Genomic DNA, 17537 nt, shown 5'->3' on the forward strand with positions numbered 1-17537 from the left:
TCTGACCAAGGTGACCTGGACGCAGAGGCAGTCAGAATCTGAACACTGACAAGGACTGCTTTTCACGACTGCTCGCAATTCTGCTGAGCAAGTCCTAACAAACCTAAGCTGCCGAAGCTCATTTCTGTTGCATGGTGGCCAGTCCATTTTATGATGGGTACTATATAAATATGGGGCATGATCACCAATTAACATTCGTCTCTGAGTCTGGGATCGAGAACAAAAGAGCAGCACACACCTTTGTGTTGGCTGGAACTGAGACCTGGTCGAAGGCTCAGCACTCTCTCCGAGGTCTCTGCCCACCTGGAACTGTCTTTCACCTGAAAGAATAAAGGAAATGCATTCTGTACTGAGTTTCTGCCAGTCCGAATTATTCTCTGCATTCCCTTCCATTTCCCTTGGTCTTGTCCAGACTGAGAAACGCGCTGGGCCTGACCTGTGGTGGCACAGTGGATAAAGCGTCGACCTGGAAATGCTGAGGTCGCCGGTTCGAAACCCTGGGCTTGCCTGGTCAAGGCACATATGGGAATTGATGCTTCCAGCTCCTCCCCCTCTCCTCTCTCTCTGTCTCTCCTCTGTCTCTCTCTGTCTCTCCCTCTCCTCTCTAAAAAAAAAAAAATGAATAAATAAAAAGAAACACTCTGGACAAACAGAAGTGCCTCCTAATGGGTTTGGATTGAGTGCTGGAGGAGAGCTTTCTGCTCTGAACGTTTATTTTCCTTGCTCAGGCGGGAGAACTCTGACACTCAGAATACAATCAAGCCATTTACTGGCCTTCCACAGTTACAACCACACAGTTATTTCTGGGGACAAATGTTGTTTTGTCTTTTCAGGAAGGCAAATTGACCTGCTTCCTGTCAACAGACACCAGGGGGCGTTGAAACCAAGAACTGGTTGTTCAGTAGATTCCAAATAGAAAAGACCATTAGCTGAGTTTTCCCATTGCTAACTGCATCCCTTGGCCATCAAATACCACTTAAGAAGTGGAAGTGGGGTGTTGAGTACTAAGGAGCTAACTCAACTGTCTTCTGTTCCCCTTGGCAGCAAGCGATTGACATTACTCCTCCCCAGTCCTCAGTAAGATGCTGTGCAGACCTCCGGACAGACAGGGCTGGCATCCGTGTTCTCTCCCCTCCCCCGTGCTGCTGTGATTTACAGAGAAGCGGACGAAACAGCCTGCCCTACTGGCAAATGCTCATGCTGCCCTGCCATTCCTTATGGCCAGGTAGCCTGCTGGGCAATGGATAGGCAGGCAGGCGCACAAGAACAACGCCGCATTTAGCAGATACCAAGGAGCTCTGAAACCCCACCAGTGAAGGCTGGAGCTGTTCTTCCTGTGACCCTCTTTCAAATATCTAGAAAGCACCCACAAGTTCCTAATAAGCACAATTTAGAGCAGGAGGGGCATTTAGAGATTTTAGAGGCTAACCATCTCCTTTACTTGACACAATGGGAGAGTAAGGTCTTGGGGTGAAGTGACTTGCCCAAGGTCACGTAGAAAGAAAAGCAGTGGCAGAACTGGGCTTGGAAGCCAGCACGTGCCCAGTTGTTACCCCTGTTTCATCACCTGCAGTGCAAGGGCTATATGTCAGAGCCCTAGTGGGACAGGGGGGGAGAGACTGAAAGAATGACACAGGAGGAACCAGCCTTCTTCATGCCCCGCAGATGTCTGGACCAAACTGGCCCAGGCTTCCTGACCTGCCTGCCTCACAACTTCTCTACTCCACCCGACCCTCTTCCAAACACCAGCACAGTGGCCACGTGCAGGCCAGGCCCACTCAGAAACGATCACGGGCAGAACCTCCGCAGGAAAAAGTGGGTGGCCCAAGACCTAGGCCTGGGGACTTTTAGTACATGTTATCCTGAGAATTTAACTGTTCATCTAAGAGCACACAGCTTCTTGAAACGCTCCCAACTGTGACCGGGGCCTGAGCCAGGCTGGAGGGGAAGCCGGAGTGTGCAGCAGGAGGAAGGGAGTGCGGAGCCCGCACCCGCCCTGCCTGGCTGGGCTGAGTCTTGAGGCACACCTGACCGGCGGTGGCCTGGCACCGTGGACAGAGCTCCGACCTGGGACACTGAGGTCCAGGTCCAAAGCCACAAGGTCCTGGACCTTGAGAGTGGGCTCATCAGCTTGAGCAAGGGATCAATGGCTCAGCTTTAGCCCCCCCCCCATCAAGGCACACGTGGGAAGCAATCAATGAACAACTAAAGTGCCGCAACTGCAAGTTGATACTTCTCATCCCTCTCCCTTCCTGTCTCTCTCTTTTAAAAATAAAAAATAATTTTAAAAAAAGTGTTGAGACATAAATGGACAGCTACATGACTTTGTAGGTGGATAACTCTGGTTTTAAAATAGATAGCTACATACCTTAAAAGAGCAAAGTATACAGTTTTTTAAATGTCTGTATCAGAACCAGTGGTACATTTAAATCTTGGCTTGTGCCACACCCTATCCGCTGATCCAAGGTCAACTTCCCAGGTAACAAACAGAAAGCAGTTGCTAAGCTACATAGAACCTAAGGCCTCCCAAGGGAAAGGCATTACGCTGATTCTGCCTAGTGGTTGTTACTAACTCTTCGCTAAGATGCTTAGCAAGCAAAGGAAAATGATGGTGAAACTCTGCCTTTTGGGGTGGAGAAGGACATGGACACCTAGTTCCAGTTCTTGTTGTATCAATAACTAGCCGTGTGGCCTGGGAAAATCCCTCAGGTCAGCCCAGCAAAGATAAATGCATACCTAATATGTGCCACGGAGGAGCCTGAAATCTAGTGAAAGACTAGAGGAAAAGAAGCAACAATTACAACACATGTCATGAAGACTCAACCGGATAGCTCGGTTGGTTGGAGCATCGTCCCAATATACAAAGGTTGCTGGTTCAATCCCTGGTCAGGGCACATACAGGAACAGATCGATGTTCCTGTCTCTCTCTCTCTCTTTCCCTTCCTCTCTCTAAAATCAATAAATAAAAATCTTTTTAAAAAGAACTCAAGGGGAACTAGCTATAAATAACGTGATGTGTAGATGTCTTGCGGCTGGTGAGGGACAGGCAGGAGGTCGTTCTAATGAGGGCACTCATGAGCCCCGGCTTTCTCCTTTGTACAATGAAAGGCCCGGAGATTTCCTCTGAGGACCGTTCCAGCTCTACACATCTGTGTTCCAACACAGCGTGAAGGCAAGTGGGCTCAAAGGACTCTGCCCTACTGGCTTATTACCAGAGCTTTGATGTCCTTGGTGTTGGGAGTATGCATCTAGCATTCCTTCGCAGTCCTCCTCTACGGGACTTGAGGTCTGCAAAAGAAAGGAGGTTCAAAGGAGGCAGATAAATCGAAAGGTCGTGAGAGATGGCGCGCTCCCTTCTGGGTATACCGGTGCCTTTCCCTTCCCCCTTCTTCTCCTCTTCTTCCCTCAGGCACGTGTTCCTTGCCCCTCGCTTTCTCCTCAGCTCTAAGGGCCCCCATGACACAACCAGGGGAGCAGTAGCAGCGACAGCTCATCCCAGGCTGACCTCCTGAACCTGTCTCCTTTTCTCTAACTTTCTTCCTGTAGCCCATAAATTCTTCCTTTACTTGCTGCAAAAACAAAACAAAACAAACAAACCAAAAAAAATGGTCAAGAGAGAATTTCCTGATGTTCTTAAGCCTTGAAAATCTTTATAATATCCCTGCATCTTCTATAGAAAAACAACAGATCTGCTTTGCAGACACTAAGAACTCATTTGTGCTGTGTGCGCCTCCTTGACCATGAGGCATCCCGCCACCTCTCACTGTGAGGAGCGAGGTGACCTTCCCTTCATTGTTAGACCCTTCTCACCCCAACCTTCCAACAAAGATGTTTTGGTTCCTGGGAGCTGTATCAGGGGAGCCAAAGAGCTAGGAAAATGCCCAGACTGCAAAGCTACTCCTTGGGGTAGGAAGCCAGAACACTGCATCCTTAAGGGGAGGCAGTGACAGGGCGGAGGCACAAAGTGGGTCTTTTTTGGGACCAACACATGTGCTGGTTCTCGATCTTGGTGCCAGTTACATGAATGTATTCAGTTTGGGAAAGTTCATGAGCTGAACACTTCAGATCTGTGCACTTTTTTCTGTTATACTTTTTAAATACATGTATATGTTACACGTATATACATATACATGTGCGTACACACATACATATATATGCGTATGTATACATATGCATATATGTGTGTATACATATGTATGTGTGTATGTGCATATGCATATATGTGCGTGTGTGTATACATATGCATATAAGTGTGTATGTGTGTGTGTATATATATATACACACACTTATCTTTTGGTTCGAGATTTTAATAATTTCCCAGTCTGCTCACAGTAAAATCAAGAATGTTTAAAGGGTTAATAATGGAAAACTGGTCTGATTGAGTTCTCGGAAGTACCGACAAGGGGAAGCGATGCTTTCTGATGCATCACTGAATCCTTCTTGTCAGTCAAACACTGTGACTGACATGTACTATCTCCTCCCTTTCCTCTACCCCACTTTCTATCCTGATAAAAAAAAAAACAAAAAGAGGTGGCAATTAGTGGGGAGATGAGGTAGAAATGATGTAAGTAAATAAGAGAATCTGATGAGCTTCATTTTATAAATGAAAATATGCTGTACAAATTGGTTCTCGTAAAAGCGAAGCAGATTTGTGACAAACCCTGGCGTACGGGACAGCTTCCTCTTCGCCGACCCCTGCTCTAACCTGCACCCCAGCACTAACGCCTGGCAGGCCAGCGCTCACTGCCCACATCTGTGGTCACCAGTTCCTCTTTTCACAGGAGAATAACAGCAGACCTTCTTCTCTGCCCCCAGAAAGAATATGTAAATTAGCTAACATGAAAGAAAGTGCTTTGGAAAAAAGTACAAAGTGCTGTACAAATAAATGCAGGAACCACAAATTTGGCAGAAACTTCATTTGAGCTCTATTTGCAAAAGTCTTATTTTGCAGATGTATTTCCAAAGCACATGAAAACACTGATACGTCGACATTATATACTTCCAATGTGTAAGCTATTTTTCCTCAGTGAAAATAATTGAGAAAGAATAAGGCAGTAGAGAAAGCTGAACATGTACTTTACCCAGAACTGTACATTTTTACCTCTAGAGCTGAATTTTCTTGAGCAGTCGAGGAGTAAAAATATTCATTCTCTGGAGTGAAAAATTCATCTGTTATGTCCTCAGAAGACTCTGGTGAACAAGCTGATTGCCCCGACTGATCCTATTAGTAATGCAGAAAATCACTTTTGAGTTGGTGTCCATTGTAAAGAAAGAATTCCTCTCCAGTTGGATGCAGTGTCAGTAACAGGGTATCTAAAACTAGTCAGCAGCCAGGGCGAACCCCGAGCTGCCCGCCGCCTGCCTGCACACCGGCCTCTGCCCTCTCCCCACAGCGAGCTGGGACCAGAACGTGCCCGAGTCTCAGCGTCTGCCCCTGCACAGTGGAGCGCAGGGGGTGGGCAACCTTTCCGCTCCAGAACCCCAGGAAGAAAAGGGCCCAGACCATTCGAGCTGGGAAATGAATCCACACACCCTGATCCTCAGGCCTGCGGCCACAGACCATGTGCTGGCCTCATCCTCGAGAGGAGAAGGCTGAGGTTGCTCAGAGCTGGAGTCCCTCGGGTGCTGTTACAGTTTAAAGGCAAGTGAAGAATTGTGATTTTAAAAATAGCAATGGATTCTCAACAGTAAAAATAAAAATTAAAAACTTGAACCTAACAGTTATTTCTTCAGCACCTCGGCCCCAGCCCTCCCCTGGCTGCTGACTGCTCTGTGGCCAGGCCCCGGTCTCCACATGGCGGACACTGGTGTATCCTTCCCCCACCTCAGCCCCCCTCTGCAGGGGTTCTGTGCATTATTACTCCCTGGACTCCAACCCCGCCCCCCACTTCCTCCGCAGCTGGGCACTCCGCAGCTGCCCGCCTGCACTCCTCATATCCAACTGAAGCGTCTTCCCCGAGCCCGCCTGCTGTCCTGTGCCTGCTCCCCATGGCCTGCTTCTCCAGCCACGCCAGCTGACTACGATGACACGTCCTTCCAGCCATCCCGCGACAGGAGAATAAATTACCTGACAGCAGTTTATGTGCAATGACAAAATACAATAGTATGTTCTCTAAAGACCTAAAATGTTATCACAATTGTATTTTTACACTGCCCCACTCTCCATTACTGTTCCTATCCTTTCAGTGATTGTGGCCCCATGTCAGTGATGACAGAACATTGTGGTTCCTGCATCTGTCTGGACAGTGACCCAATCACAGGCTTCAAGGGTGCATTAACCCCCAAAGCAAAGGTGCATTAACCCCCAAAGCGAAGGTGCATTAACCCCCAAAGCGAAGCTCTCCCCTCAACACAAATGTTAGAAAATGACCGAACCCCGCTGCCCCTGCTGAGACACAGTTGTCAGGCTTGAACACACTCCTTCGCTGAGCTGAGAACCGACTGTGGGTCTTAGAGGACATCCAGTACAGGGCCTCCCCTCACGGTCCCAGCTCTGCTCCTTCTCCAGGCTGGCCTCGGTCACCTGCTGGGGGCTTGAGTAGCTAACCTCGTGCCATGGTTCCAGGGCTGGTCCTGCCCACCTGGCTAGATGGGAAGCACAAGAGCCAGAGCTGAATCTGACACCTGCATGTGCTCCCCTCAAGCTCTACAATACACAACGCTGAGCTGGACTGACTCAAAAAGTAATACGCAAAAAAAAAAAAAAAAGTAATATGCGGCCCTGGTCGGTTGGCTCAGCGGTAGAGCGTCAGCCTGGCGTGTGGAAGTCCCGGGTTCGATTCCCAGCCAGGGCACACAGGAGAAGCACCCATCTGCTTCTCCACCCTTCCCCCTCTCCTTCCTCTCTGTCTCTCTTCCCCTTCCGCAGCCAAAGCTCCATTGGAGCAAAGATGGCCGGGGCGCTGAGGATGGCTCTGTGGCCTACGCCTCAGGTGCTAGGATGGCTCTGGCTGCAATGAGCGACGCGCCAGATGGGCAGAGCATCGCCCCCTGGTGGGCATGCCGGGTGGATCCCGGTCGGGCACATGCAGGACTCTGTCTCCCCACTTCTCACTTCGAAAAATACAAAAAAAAAAGTAATACACAGTGAGCTATATTTCTTCATTCATGTCAGAGACATGAGGGCACATACTCCAACAAAAGAAATACCACAGATATCATTTCAATGTTATAATACCTAACAACAACTCAGTTCTGCGTTAGTAGGTCCTTGGGTTCAACTCGGCTCCCCAGAACATAGAACTTACACTGCAAGGTCTCTCAATGGCCGCAGATGCTTCCAAACTTGCTGGAAAAACTTCACTAAGCTCAGGCTGCTCGTTTCTTCTGGGGCACAGGTGTCTGATACCTAATGATTATAACACAACCAGGGCCACAGTCAGTCATTCAGTGCTCTTCAGAAGGCCTGGAAGGACAACGGGCAGCGGGACAGAAGAGACATTTGCATATTCTGCTAAGGGCACCATGTCCCATACGGCCAGGCCAGGTTCAGTGTAGAGAGCGGAGACTATCAGTGCATCCTGCCCCCACATGCAGCCCTGCACCATCACCCTTTGTTCACCCACGCAAGAGTGAAGCTTGAATTCCACTGATTTGTGGAATGTAATCAACAAAATAAACTAACAACCAAAACAAAACAAAAGTGAAGCTTGACAAGGAATAGATTTGAAATACTGAAAAAAAGCCAATAGATGTTCTACCTAAAACAAATGATCATTTCAGATGTACCTTCCTCTGACTTGCAAACAACTGTGAAATAACATACCACGCCTTGATTGCAAGCAATCTACCAGGTAGAAACACAGAGCCTTTAGTTTTAACTCACAAATCTATAAAGTGATGACAGCCAAAGGTTCCTCTGCCTTTGACTAGCTGGGAGCGAGTGGAATTTTTTCAGCATAAAATGCAATGCAGAGCCTGACCAGGAGGTGGCGCCATGGATAGAGCACCGGCCTGGGATGCTGAGGACCCAGGTTTGAAACCCTGAAGTTGCAGGTTCAAGTGTGGGGTCGCTGGCTTGAACACAGGATCATAAACATGACCCCATGGTCTCTGGCTTGAGCCCAACAGTTGCTGGCTTGAAACTTAAGGTCACTGGCTTGAGCAAGGGGTCACTGGCTTAGCCCCCCCCAAAGGCACATATGAGAAGCAATCAATGAAATCAATGAACTAAAGTGCTGCGATGAGTTGATGTTTCTCATCTCTCTCCCTTCCTGTCTTTCACTTTCTAAATACATACATACACATACATACATACATACATACATACAATGCAAAGAAATGAGCTGCAGGGTTGGCTGCCCACACTGCCCCTGGGCAGGAACGGTTAATTCCCTGCTAGGTCACAGCCAGAACCGAGGTCAGGGTATGAAGATTATTTCACTTCATTTGAGAAAATGGGTCTGCTCCCCAAGAGAAAAACTCATGAGTGTCTGAATCTCTTTACCTGTGGGAAGGACGTGGAATCAAAAGGGTTTGTTTTCCCCCGAAATTCAGGGTTCCCAGACAGTTGGGAAGGAATGCCAGGAGGCTTACTTATTTTTGAGAGCTGATACCTTGATAGAGTTCACCGATCCCAATTCTTCCAGCTGAACTTACTGGTAAAGCTTCCAGGCCCAGGCTGTCTGCCATGCTGGTCACTGTTGTGGTCACTGCTGGCCGTTCTGTCACACCTGCCACGCCCTCCTGGCTCATCACTTTTCCTGGGATAGTCTACAACACGCCACCAAGTCACGTTCGCAGGGTCCCTGCTGGGAGGCCGCGGGAAGAGATCCGGCTGGTTTTCAGCCTCGTTCTCTGAAATCAAACTACTCGGAGGGTGCCACTGAGGCACGGCCAGCTCCCCGGTCGCTGCTTTCTTTGCCATTTCTTTCACCTCCACTGGACACAAGAGAAAGTCATATTTAAAAACAGTGCTGTGGCCCTGGCCGGTTGGCTCGGTGGCAGAGCGTCAGCTTGGCGTGCAGGAGTCCCAGGTTCGATTCCCGGCCAGGGCACACAGGAGAGGCGCCCATCTGCTTCTCCACCCCTCCCCCTCTCCTTCCTCTCTGTCTCTCTCTTCCCCTTCCGCAGCCAGGGCTCCACTGGAGCAAAGTTTGCCCGGGTGCTGGGGATGGCTCTGTGGCCTCTGCCTCAGGCACTAGAACGGCTCTGATTGCAGCAGAGCGATGCCCGAAGATAGGCAGAGCATCGCCCCCTGGTGGGTGTGCCGGGTGGATCCCAGTCAGGCGCATGCAGGAGTCTGTCTGACTGCCTTCCCGTTTCCAACTTTGGAAAAATACAAAAAAATTTAAAAAAATAAAAAATAAAAACAGTGCTGTGAACACTGGAAACAAAAGCTCTTGGTTCTTAAAGAGCTATATACTCTCATAGCTCATATTGTCACAATAATTGCATCACCCTTAGCTCACACTGTTACACTGAACGGGAGGAGAGGGGAGAACTGATGTGAGGAAAGGGCAAAGAGTTTGTTAGTTACGGCCCCTGTTGCTGAATTCTGGCAGCAAGACACCTGCAGATGGACCTGCTTGCTGTGAGGGTCTCACGGGAAGATGACCTCTGAGGCCCCCAGTCTGTGGAGGTCCTACAGGGTTCTCTCTGAGTCTGTTAGCCTTTCCAGGTCACGGTGAGTTCGTATGTTGAGAGTGTGCATACATGTTTGTCCTTTGATCCAACTTTTCTTTGTTTTGTTTTTATTTTTTAAAGATTTTTTTATTTATTCATTTTAGAGAGGAGAGAGACAGAGAGAGAGAGAGAGAGAGAGAGAGAGAGAGAGAAGGAGGGGGGGTAGGAGCAGGAAGCATCAACTCCCATATGTGCCTTGACCAGGCAAGCCCAGGGTTTCAAACTGGCGACCTCAGCATTTCCAGGTCGACGCTTTATCCACTGCGCCACCACAGGTCAGGCTGATCCAATTTGTTAATGTCACCTACCATTAGTATTTTTTTTTAAATGGACAGTGTACTGTTTTAAGTTTACTTACTGATACAAGAGAATAATGCCCACAGGGAATGTGCGAGTGACACTGCATGTTTTCTACTTTGATAATGTTATATATTAAATATCTACATCGTTCAGTACATTTGTTCTGTAACATACAGTAATATATACTAGAAATGTTCTTTTATGGTCTAGAACTGGAAAAAGTATTTCTCTTCTAGTCAGTAATCAGAAAGGCCTTACTTTCAAATGGAGTGATCTAACAGAAAGTCGACAGTGCAAGACAGGTTGTGTATTAGAGATAAAAACCAGGCTGGAGGCCTGACCAGGTGGTGGCGCAGTGGATAGAGCGTTGGACTGGGATGCAGAGGACCCAGGTTCGAGACCCCGAGGTCTCCAGCTTGAGCGCGGGCTCATCTGGTTTGAGCAAAGCTCACCAGCTTGGACCCAAGGTTGCTGACTCGAGCAAGGGGTTACTCAGTCTGCTGAAGGCCCGCAGTCAAGGCACATATGAGAAAGCAATCAATGAACAACTAAGGTGTCACTATATGCAACAAAAACTAATGATCTCCGACTCTCTCTCTGTCTCTGTAAAAAAAAAAAAAAAAAAGGCTAGAAATAGACTTTAAATTTCATTTTGGCCAACAGAACCCAAGACTTTATACTTACTTTTCCATTCTAAGTGTACTTTTCCAACATCTTCATTATTTCTTAATTTGGCAGAAGACACAGAGTCCATATTAATCCTAAATTGTACGTGTTTTGGAGGAAAAGCAGGGTAGATACAGACACATCAGTTTGCTCAAGTCTTGACACAACCCGGAGCCCACCAGTTCACCCAAAGGACTGTGCTCCACTCTTGGAGCCATTCCTGGGTTTGCACTAACTCCTACCTGCCACGAGAGGGCGCCAGACTACCCAACTTGCCAACTTGAAGCTAGAAAGACTCCTTACCTGGCAGAGTCCTGGACAGGGATAGATATCGCTGGAGGTCCTCTCAGGTGGCTGGACATGGCGAGCAGGGCACTATTCAGCTGTGTCACTTTGGCGTGGGCACTGGAATCTGCAGGCTTTCCCTGGCTAAGAAATTAAAGAACTGGATTAGAAGGTCTCTAGTGTTTTTTAGTTTGTTTACAAGTTCAGATTTCAAGATAAAAATGCTCTTGCAAAATTTTCCTAAGTAGAAGAAACCCCTAACTGCAATGCAGTTTCACCGGCCAGGACGCTGGTCCTGAGGCTATCACAGAGCCCCTTCTTCCCCCTCAACGCCACAGAACACAAGTGATGTTTCCGTCGTGGCTCCTGCCCTTTGATCCGAGTTCTCTGTAAGAGGCCAACGTGCGTATCAGAGGTAGCATGATAACTGACATTCATAAAGATGGACTTAAGGCATCAGGGATCTTAAAGACATCCAGAGATTTTCAGCCTAGTTTCATTGAGTTCTAGACCCTGACCAGCCACAGGTTGGCTGACTGGCAAACTTCAATATCTCTGGGCCAAGGTTTCCTTGTTGGCAAAACAAGGGAGTCTCTACTCTTCTAAATATCCCATGATTATATATATTTTACCAGCTACTAAACTGTTAAAAATGTGTGATCTGTGGCATGTATATGAATTCCCTGTTATCCAGATGCCCTGCTCTCCCATGGGACCAGAGGGCAGAGACTACTGCATTGGAAAGGTCAATCTGATCACCTTCTTTCAAGACCAATTTGGCAACAACAGCTATCAAGAATCTTTAAGCCTGACCGGTGGTGGCACAGTAGATAGAGCACTGACCTGAAACACCGAGGTCACCAGCTTGAGCGTGGGGTCATAGACATGACCCCATGGTCACTGGTTTTAGCCCAAAGGTCACTGGCTTGAAGTCCAAGGTCTCTGGCTTGAGCAAGGGGTCACTGGCTAAGCTGGAGCCCCCCCCCCATAAAGGCATGTATGATAAGCAATTGACAAACAACTAAGGTGCCACAACTACGAGTTGATGCTTCTCATCTCTCTCCCTTCTTGTCTCTCCCTCTCTCACCAAAAAAAAAATAGCCTGACCAGGCGGTGGCGCAGTGGATAGAGTGTCGAACTGGGATGCAGAGGACCCAGGTTCGAGACCCTGAGGTCACCAGCTTGAGCGTGGGCTCATCTGGTTTGAGCAAAAGCCCACTGGCTCCAGCAAGGGGCTACTAGGTCTGCTGAAGGCCCACGGTCAAGGCACATATGAGAAAGCAATCAATGAACAACTAAGGTGTTGCAACGCACAATGAAAAACTAATGATTGATGCTTCTCATCTCTCTCCGTTCCTGTCTGTCTGTCCCTGTCTATCCCTCTCTCTGACTCTCTCTCTGTCTCTGTAAAAAATAAATAATAATAAAATAAATAAATAAAATTAATTCAACGATGGGTGAAATCCAACAATTTCAAAATCAGTTTACATTACAACAGTGTTCCTAACAATGTGGGATAATGCTCATGTTCTAATGTAAAGTGAAAAATAGGGATATAATAATACATTATAAGTAAAATAATGTAATCAGGATGGAATCAAGATATATCCATAAAAGGCTAGGTGGATGGTAGCAAAATGTTAAACTTTACTTTGGTCTGTTGTCGGGTTTTTTTGTGTGTGACAAAGACAGAGAGTCAGAGAGAGGGACAGATAGGGACAGACAGACCAGAAGGAAGACGAGAAGCATCAACTCTTCATTGTTGTTCATTGATTGTTTTCTCATATGTGCCTTGACCAGGGGGCTACAGCAGTCTGAGTAACCCCTTGCTCGAGCCAGTGACCTTGGGTCCAAGCTGGTGAGCCTTGCTCAAACCAGATGAGCCACGCTTAGGCTGGCGACCTCGGGGTTTCGAACCTGGGTCTTCCATGTCCCAGTCCTGCGCTCTATCCACTGTGCCTGGTCAGGCTGTTGTCTGTTCTTCTGGAGGAAGAGGGCGGAGCTGGGCAGGGAAGGCCACAGCCCCTGCTCTCGCTCTGTCGTCTAATGGCAATCCCGGCAGCCCAGCTGCTCTGTCAGCAATGAGTGCTGACCCTTCTGATGTTGGGTAGGTAGTTCTTCCGTCACTCCCTTTGTAAAGGTAAAATACACTATGCTCTAGTGTCTGGGCCTTTTCCTCGATTCTCGCTTAATGTACACGTTTACCAGCACAAAAGGAGCAGCAGACTCTTGTTATTAGTCTCAGTCACCACTTAGGGAAGGAACCAAAATTTTATTTTCCAGAATTGATTTCAAAGTTGTGGATAAATGTTACCATTTAACCACAAAAGAGGAAAACTAAAATTGACATTTTAGTCTATCTCGAAAAACATTTATTGCTCCTTTAGTCATTCCCCCTATGCAAGATAAAATTAGTTTTACCCAAGTTCTTAAAAACCCAGTGTTCAGCCTGACCAGGTGGAGGCGCAGTGGATAGAGCGTCGGACTGGGATGCGGAGGACCCAGGTTCAAAACCCCGAGGTCGCCAGCTTGAGTGCAGGCTCATCTGGTTTGAGCAAAAGCTCACCAGCTTGGACCCAAGGTCGCTGGCTTGAGCAAGGGGTTACTTGGTCTGCTGAAGGCCCACAGTCGAGGCACATATGAGAGGGCGATCGATGAACAACTAAGGTGTCACAACAAAAGGTGTCCCAACGAAAAACTGATGATTGATGCTTCTCATCTCTCTCCGTTCCTGTCTGTCTGTCCCTATCTATCCCTTTCACTGACTCTCTCTCTGTCTCTGTAAAAAAATAAAATAAAATAATTTAAAAAAATATATGGCAGTTAAAAAAAAAATCCAGCATATACATAGGCTCTCTTTCTAGTGACTGCTGAAGCTCCCTCTCTTCCTGATCGGCTGGAAGTCAGAGGCTGCACAGTACCAGGGACACCCCCTTCTATGCCCTCCAGTCAGAGACACCTATTTTGAACCAGTTTGGTTTCTGGAGCACTTGCAAATGGAATACTTGGCATTTCTTTGTGTAAGAAAAACCACCCAGGCAGCTTTGGCTAGACAAGATGCTTTGCTTTTGACAGCTGAAGAGTTCTGTCTGGTTCACCCGTCAGGTGCTTTAGCTCTGATGTCGCCTAAAAGTTCCCATTACACTGCTCTCTTTTTTTTTTAATTTATTCATTTTTTAGAAAAGAGAGAGAGAGACAGAGAGAGAGAAGGGGGGGAGGAGCAGGAAGCATCAACTCCCATATGTGCCTTGACCAGGCAAGCCCAGGGTTTCGAACCGGCGACCTCAGCATTTCCAGGTTAACGCTTTATCCACTGCGCCACCACAGGTCAGGTCTACACTGCTCTTTTTGTTCACTTAACAGAGAACCTGCCAAGATCTGTTGGTGTTACTATTCTTGTCACTCACAGACTCTCTGTTATGAGACATAGAAGATCATTCAGTGGCCTCAGGGTCACAAGGAAGTCTAAGGACATGACACAAAAAACAATAAAACGCTGACCCACCTGCTGGTATTTCGGCTCCTACTTCTTTCCAAACTGTCCTTGGCCCCTGGAGTGGGCTGACGTTCACCTGTGCTCCGTTCCCCAGGGCCACAAAGAGCTGGCAGCTTGAAAAGCAGTAAACATGTCTCAGTGCTTTGATGAAGGAATTCTTCTCTTCACTCTCTACTCTGTTTTTAAAGCCATTCTTGCTCTATGTGTGGAGACAACCAGACCTACTGAGACAACTTCCTTTCACATGTTCCAAATGGAGTAAGTCACTTCTTACCTGGGGACATTCTGTCGGCCCCTAGAATCTCAGTCCAGACAGGGCACAAGTGGAAAGTGAGCAGACAAAACAGACACTAAAGATCGGAAACCTTTCCCCTGTGCTATAGTAAGGGGCAGGCTTTGTGGTGGGGTCCTGGGCCCGAGTAACAGAGGTTCAGAAAAATGGCACAGTCACCAATAATATATTTAGAATATATTCAGAAAAAGTATTTCGAATAATGGGAAGTTTTAATGCTTTCATTCAGTAGGATTTAAAAGAACTGAGAAAGAAAAAGGAATGAATTTCAATTGTCTGAAAAACTCACTTAGGTGACAATGCCTTATTCCTTGATTATGCTAAAAGAACCAGAGCAGACGTTTTAAAGAAAAATTAAATGTGGTATCATTGTTTTATACACAGTCACATATACTAGTAGATGGTTTCCAGAGGGCTGCCACCAACTCTTTCCCTTCTGTCCACACTGCCACTGAGAGCTGTAATCTATTTCCCTCCCCTGAATCTCCACTGGACTCCTGACTTTGGCCAACAGAGTGACACTGTCCAAGGGCTGGGACGAGTTGTTAAGAAACCTGGCATCTTCAGCTTTCACTTGGGAAGCCAGCTGCCCTGCTGTAGAGAAGCCTGGGTGAGACTAGTTAGTGAATGAGAAAAGATCAAGTGCAAAGAGAGGCCCCCTGGAGGAACCTGGGGCACCGCACAGGGAAAGGGAGCCTTCCCCCCCACACCAACCTCTTGCTGAATGCAGCAGAGGAAGAAAGGCCAGCCCATGCCACGGGGCAGAAGAATCACCCCAGGAACCCTGGTATATGTCTGACCCACAGAACAGTGAGAAATAATAAACCATTATTGTTTAAAGCCACTAAACTTGGGGTTTTCTTGGTTGCACAGCAATAGATAACCAAAACATAATATACAAGAAAAGTTATTTTTATAGTTTTCTAGCAAACTCCAATTTTCAAAAGAAACAATATTAGAGTCTAAGTAAATTCTTTATGCTTTCTCTTTCTATAAAAACAAATGCCAGTCCCTGGCTGGTTGGCTCAGGGGTAGAGCGTCGGCCTGGCATGCAGGAGTCCTGGGTTAGATTCTCGGCCAGGGCACACAGGAGAAGCGCCCATCTGCTTCTCCACCCCTCCCCCTCTCCTTCCTCTCTGTCTCTCTCTTCCCCTCCTGCAGCCAGGCTCCACTGGAGCAAAGTTGGCCCGGGCGCTGAGGATGGCTCCATGGCCTCTGCCTCAGGCACTAGAATGGCTCTGGTCGCAACAGAGCAATGCCCCAGATGGGCAGAGTATCGCCCCCTGGTGGGCATGCCAGGTGGATTCCTGTCAGGCGCATGCAGGAGTCTGTTTGACTGCCTCCCCGTTTCCAACTTCAGAAAAACACACACACAAAAAAAAATGCCAGCCTGACTGGTGGTGGCACAGTAGATAGTCAAGCTGGGACACTGAGGTGCAGGTCACTGGCTTGAGCACCAGGTCGCCAGTTTGACCGTGGTATCATCAACATGACCCCATGGTCGCCAGCTTTAGCCCAAGGTCACTGGCTTAAGCTAGGGGTCACTGACACAGGTGGATCCCCCACAGCCCCTGTCAAGGCACGTATGAGAAGCAATCAAGGCACATATGAGAAGCAATCAATGAACAAATAAAAGACAAGACTGCAAGTTGATGGTTCTCATCTAAGTTAGGACAGAAGCCTCACTGACATTCAGCAGGGTACAGCAAAAGGCCTGTGGACTAGGAGTCAGGAAACCTGTCCCTAGCCAGCTGTGGGCCTTGGAGATAGAAGAGCAAGGCATGGGTGGTGGCAGCTGCCCATCCTGTGCAGGCAATAAGGGGGGCACTGCACATGGAGAATTTTAAAACAGTAACAAAACCCACTAAGAGTATCACCATGGGTCAGCAATTCTAATTAATTTCAGTAATGAAATCCTCCCTCCAAGGGAGCCGTCCTCTCCTGCTCTGCTCCCATCTTAGTAACTCCTGAACTTTGGGCAGTTGACATCACTGGGCTTGACCTTCGTGCTCTGTGTGCAGCAAGGCGGGGCTGATCCAGCACTAAGATGCTATGATTAAGAGGCAGCCAGCTCTGTATGCATAACTTTGTTCAGATTCATTCATTCATTCATTCCCTCAGTGACCACCTAGGTGTTAGGACACAGAATGAGTAAGAACGAGGACCTGTCTTTAAGCAGCTCACAGAGAAGCAGTTCTGCAACCTCTTTAATCCTCAAGCAAAACCTCCCAAGCCAGCAACATGGTGTCGTCTCACCTCCTTTGACGCATCTTCTTTGACCAGCAGGTACCTCTGCCCCCCACTGATGTGTGAGCTACTCATAGGCAGAGCTTGTGGCTCAATCATCATGTTACAGGGTCTAATATATAGCCTCTGGCTCCATACAGGTTTGTTGAATGAGTAAATGATTGAATAAGCAGTTTAGAATGGGAATTAAGACCTTACTAATACCATAATTACTAAGCTGAACCATGTAAAATTGTCAATACTTGATTATTTTGACCTATAAAACAGCAATTTCAGCCTGACCAGGCAGTGGCGCAGTGGATAGAGTGTCGGACTGGGATGCAGAGGACCCAGGTTCGAGACCCCGAGGTCGCCAGCTTGAGCACGGGCTCATCTGGTTTGAGCAAAAGCCCACCAGCTTGAACCCAAGGTGGCTGGCTCTAGCAAGGGGTTACTCGGTCTGCTGAAGGCCCGCAGTCAAGGCACATATGAGAAAGCAATCAATGAACAACTAAGGTGTTGCAATGCACAATGAAAAACTGATGACTGATGCTTCTCATCTCTCTCTGTCCCTGTCTGTCCCTCTCTCTGACTCACTCCCTGTCTCTGTAAAAAAAAAATAAAATAAAATAAAAATAATAATAATAA

At 47.6% G+C, this 17537-nt stretch overlaps 1 protein-coding gene across 1 annotated transcript in view; it reads right to left on the reverse strand.

Annotated features, from left to right (window-relative positions):
- The window catches only part of TEX14 (testis expressed 14, intercellular bridge forming factor), a 99001-nt gene that overhangs the window by 22083 nt on the left and 59381 nt on the right, over positions 1 to 17537 (reverse strand). The window contains exons 15-22 of the mRNA XM_066264063.1: positions 14381 to 14484; positions 10894 to 11019; positions 10609 to 10685; positions 8599 to 8880; positions 7248 to 7348; positions 5102 to 5221; positions 3213 to 3288; positions 239 to 320 (exon numbers count right to left, since the gene is read on the reverse strand). Of these exons, the coding sequence (XP_066120160.1) occupies positions 239 to 320; positions 3213 to 3288; positions 5102 to 5221; positions 7248 to 7348; positions 8599 to 8880; positions 10609 to 10685; positions 10894 to 11019; positions 14381 to 14484 (968 nt within the window). The remainder of the gene's footprint in view (positions 1 to 238; positions 321 to 3212; positions 3289 to 5101; positions 5222 to 7247; positions 7349 to 8598; positions 8881 to 10608; positions 10686 to 10893; positions 11020 to 14380; positions 14485 to 17537) is intronic.

Source organism: Saccopteryx bilineata, chromosome 2 (genome assembly GCF_036850765.1).
Source record: "Saccopteryx bilineata isolate mSacBil1 chromosome 2, mSacBil1_pri_phased_curated, whole genome shotgun sequence".
Lineage (NCBI taxonomy): Eukaryota > Metazoa > Chordata > Mammalia > Chiroptera > Emballonuridae > Saccopteryx > Saccopteryx bilineata.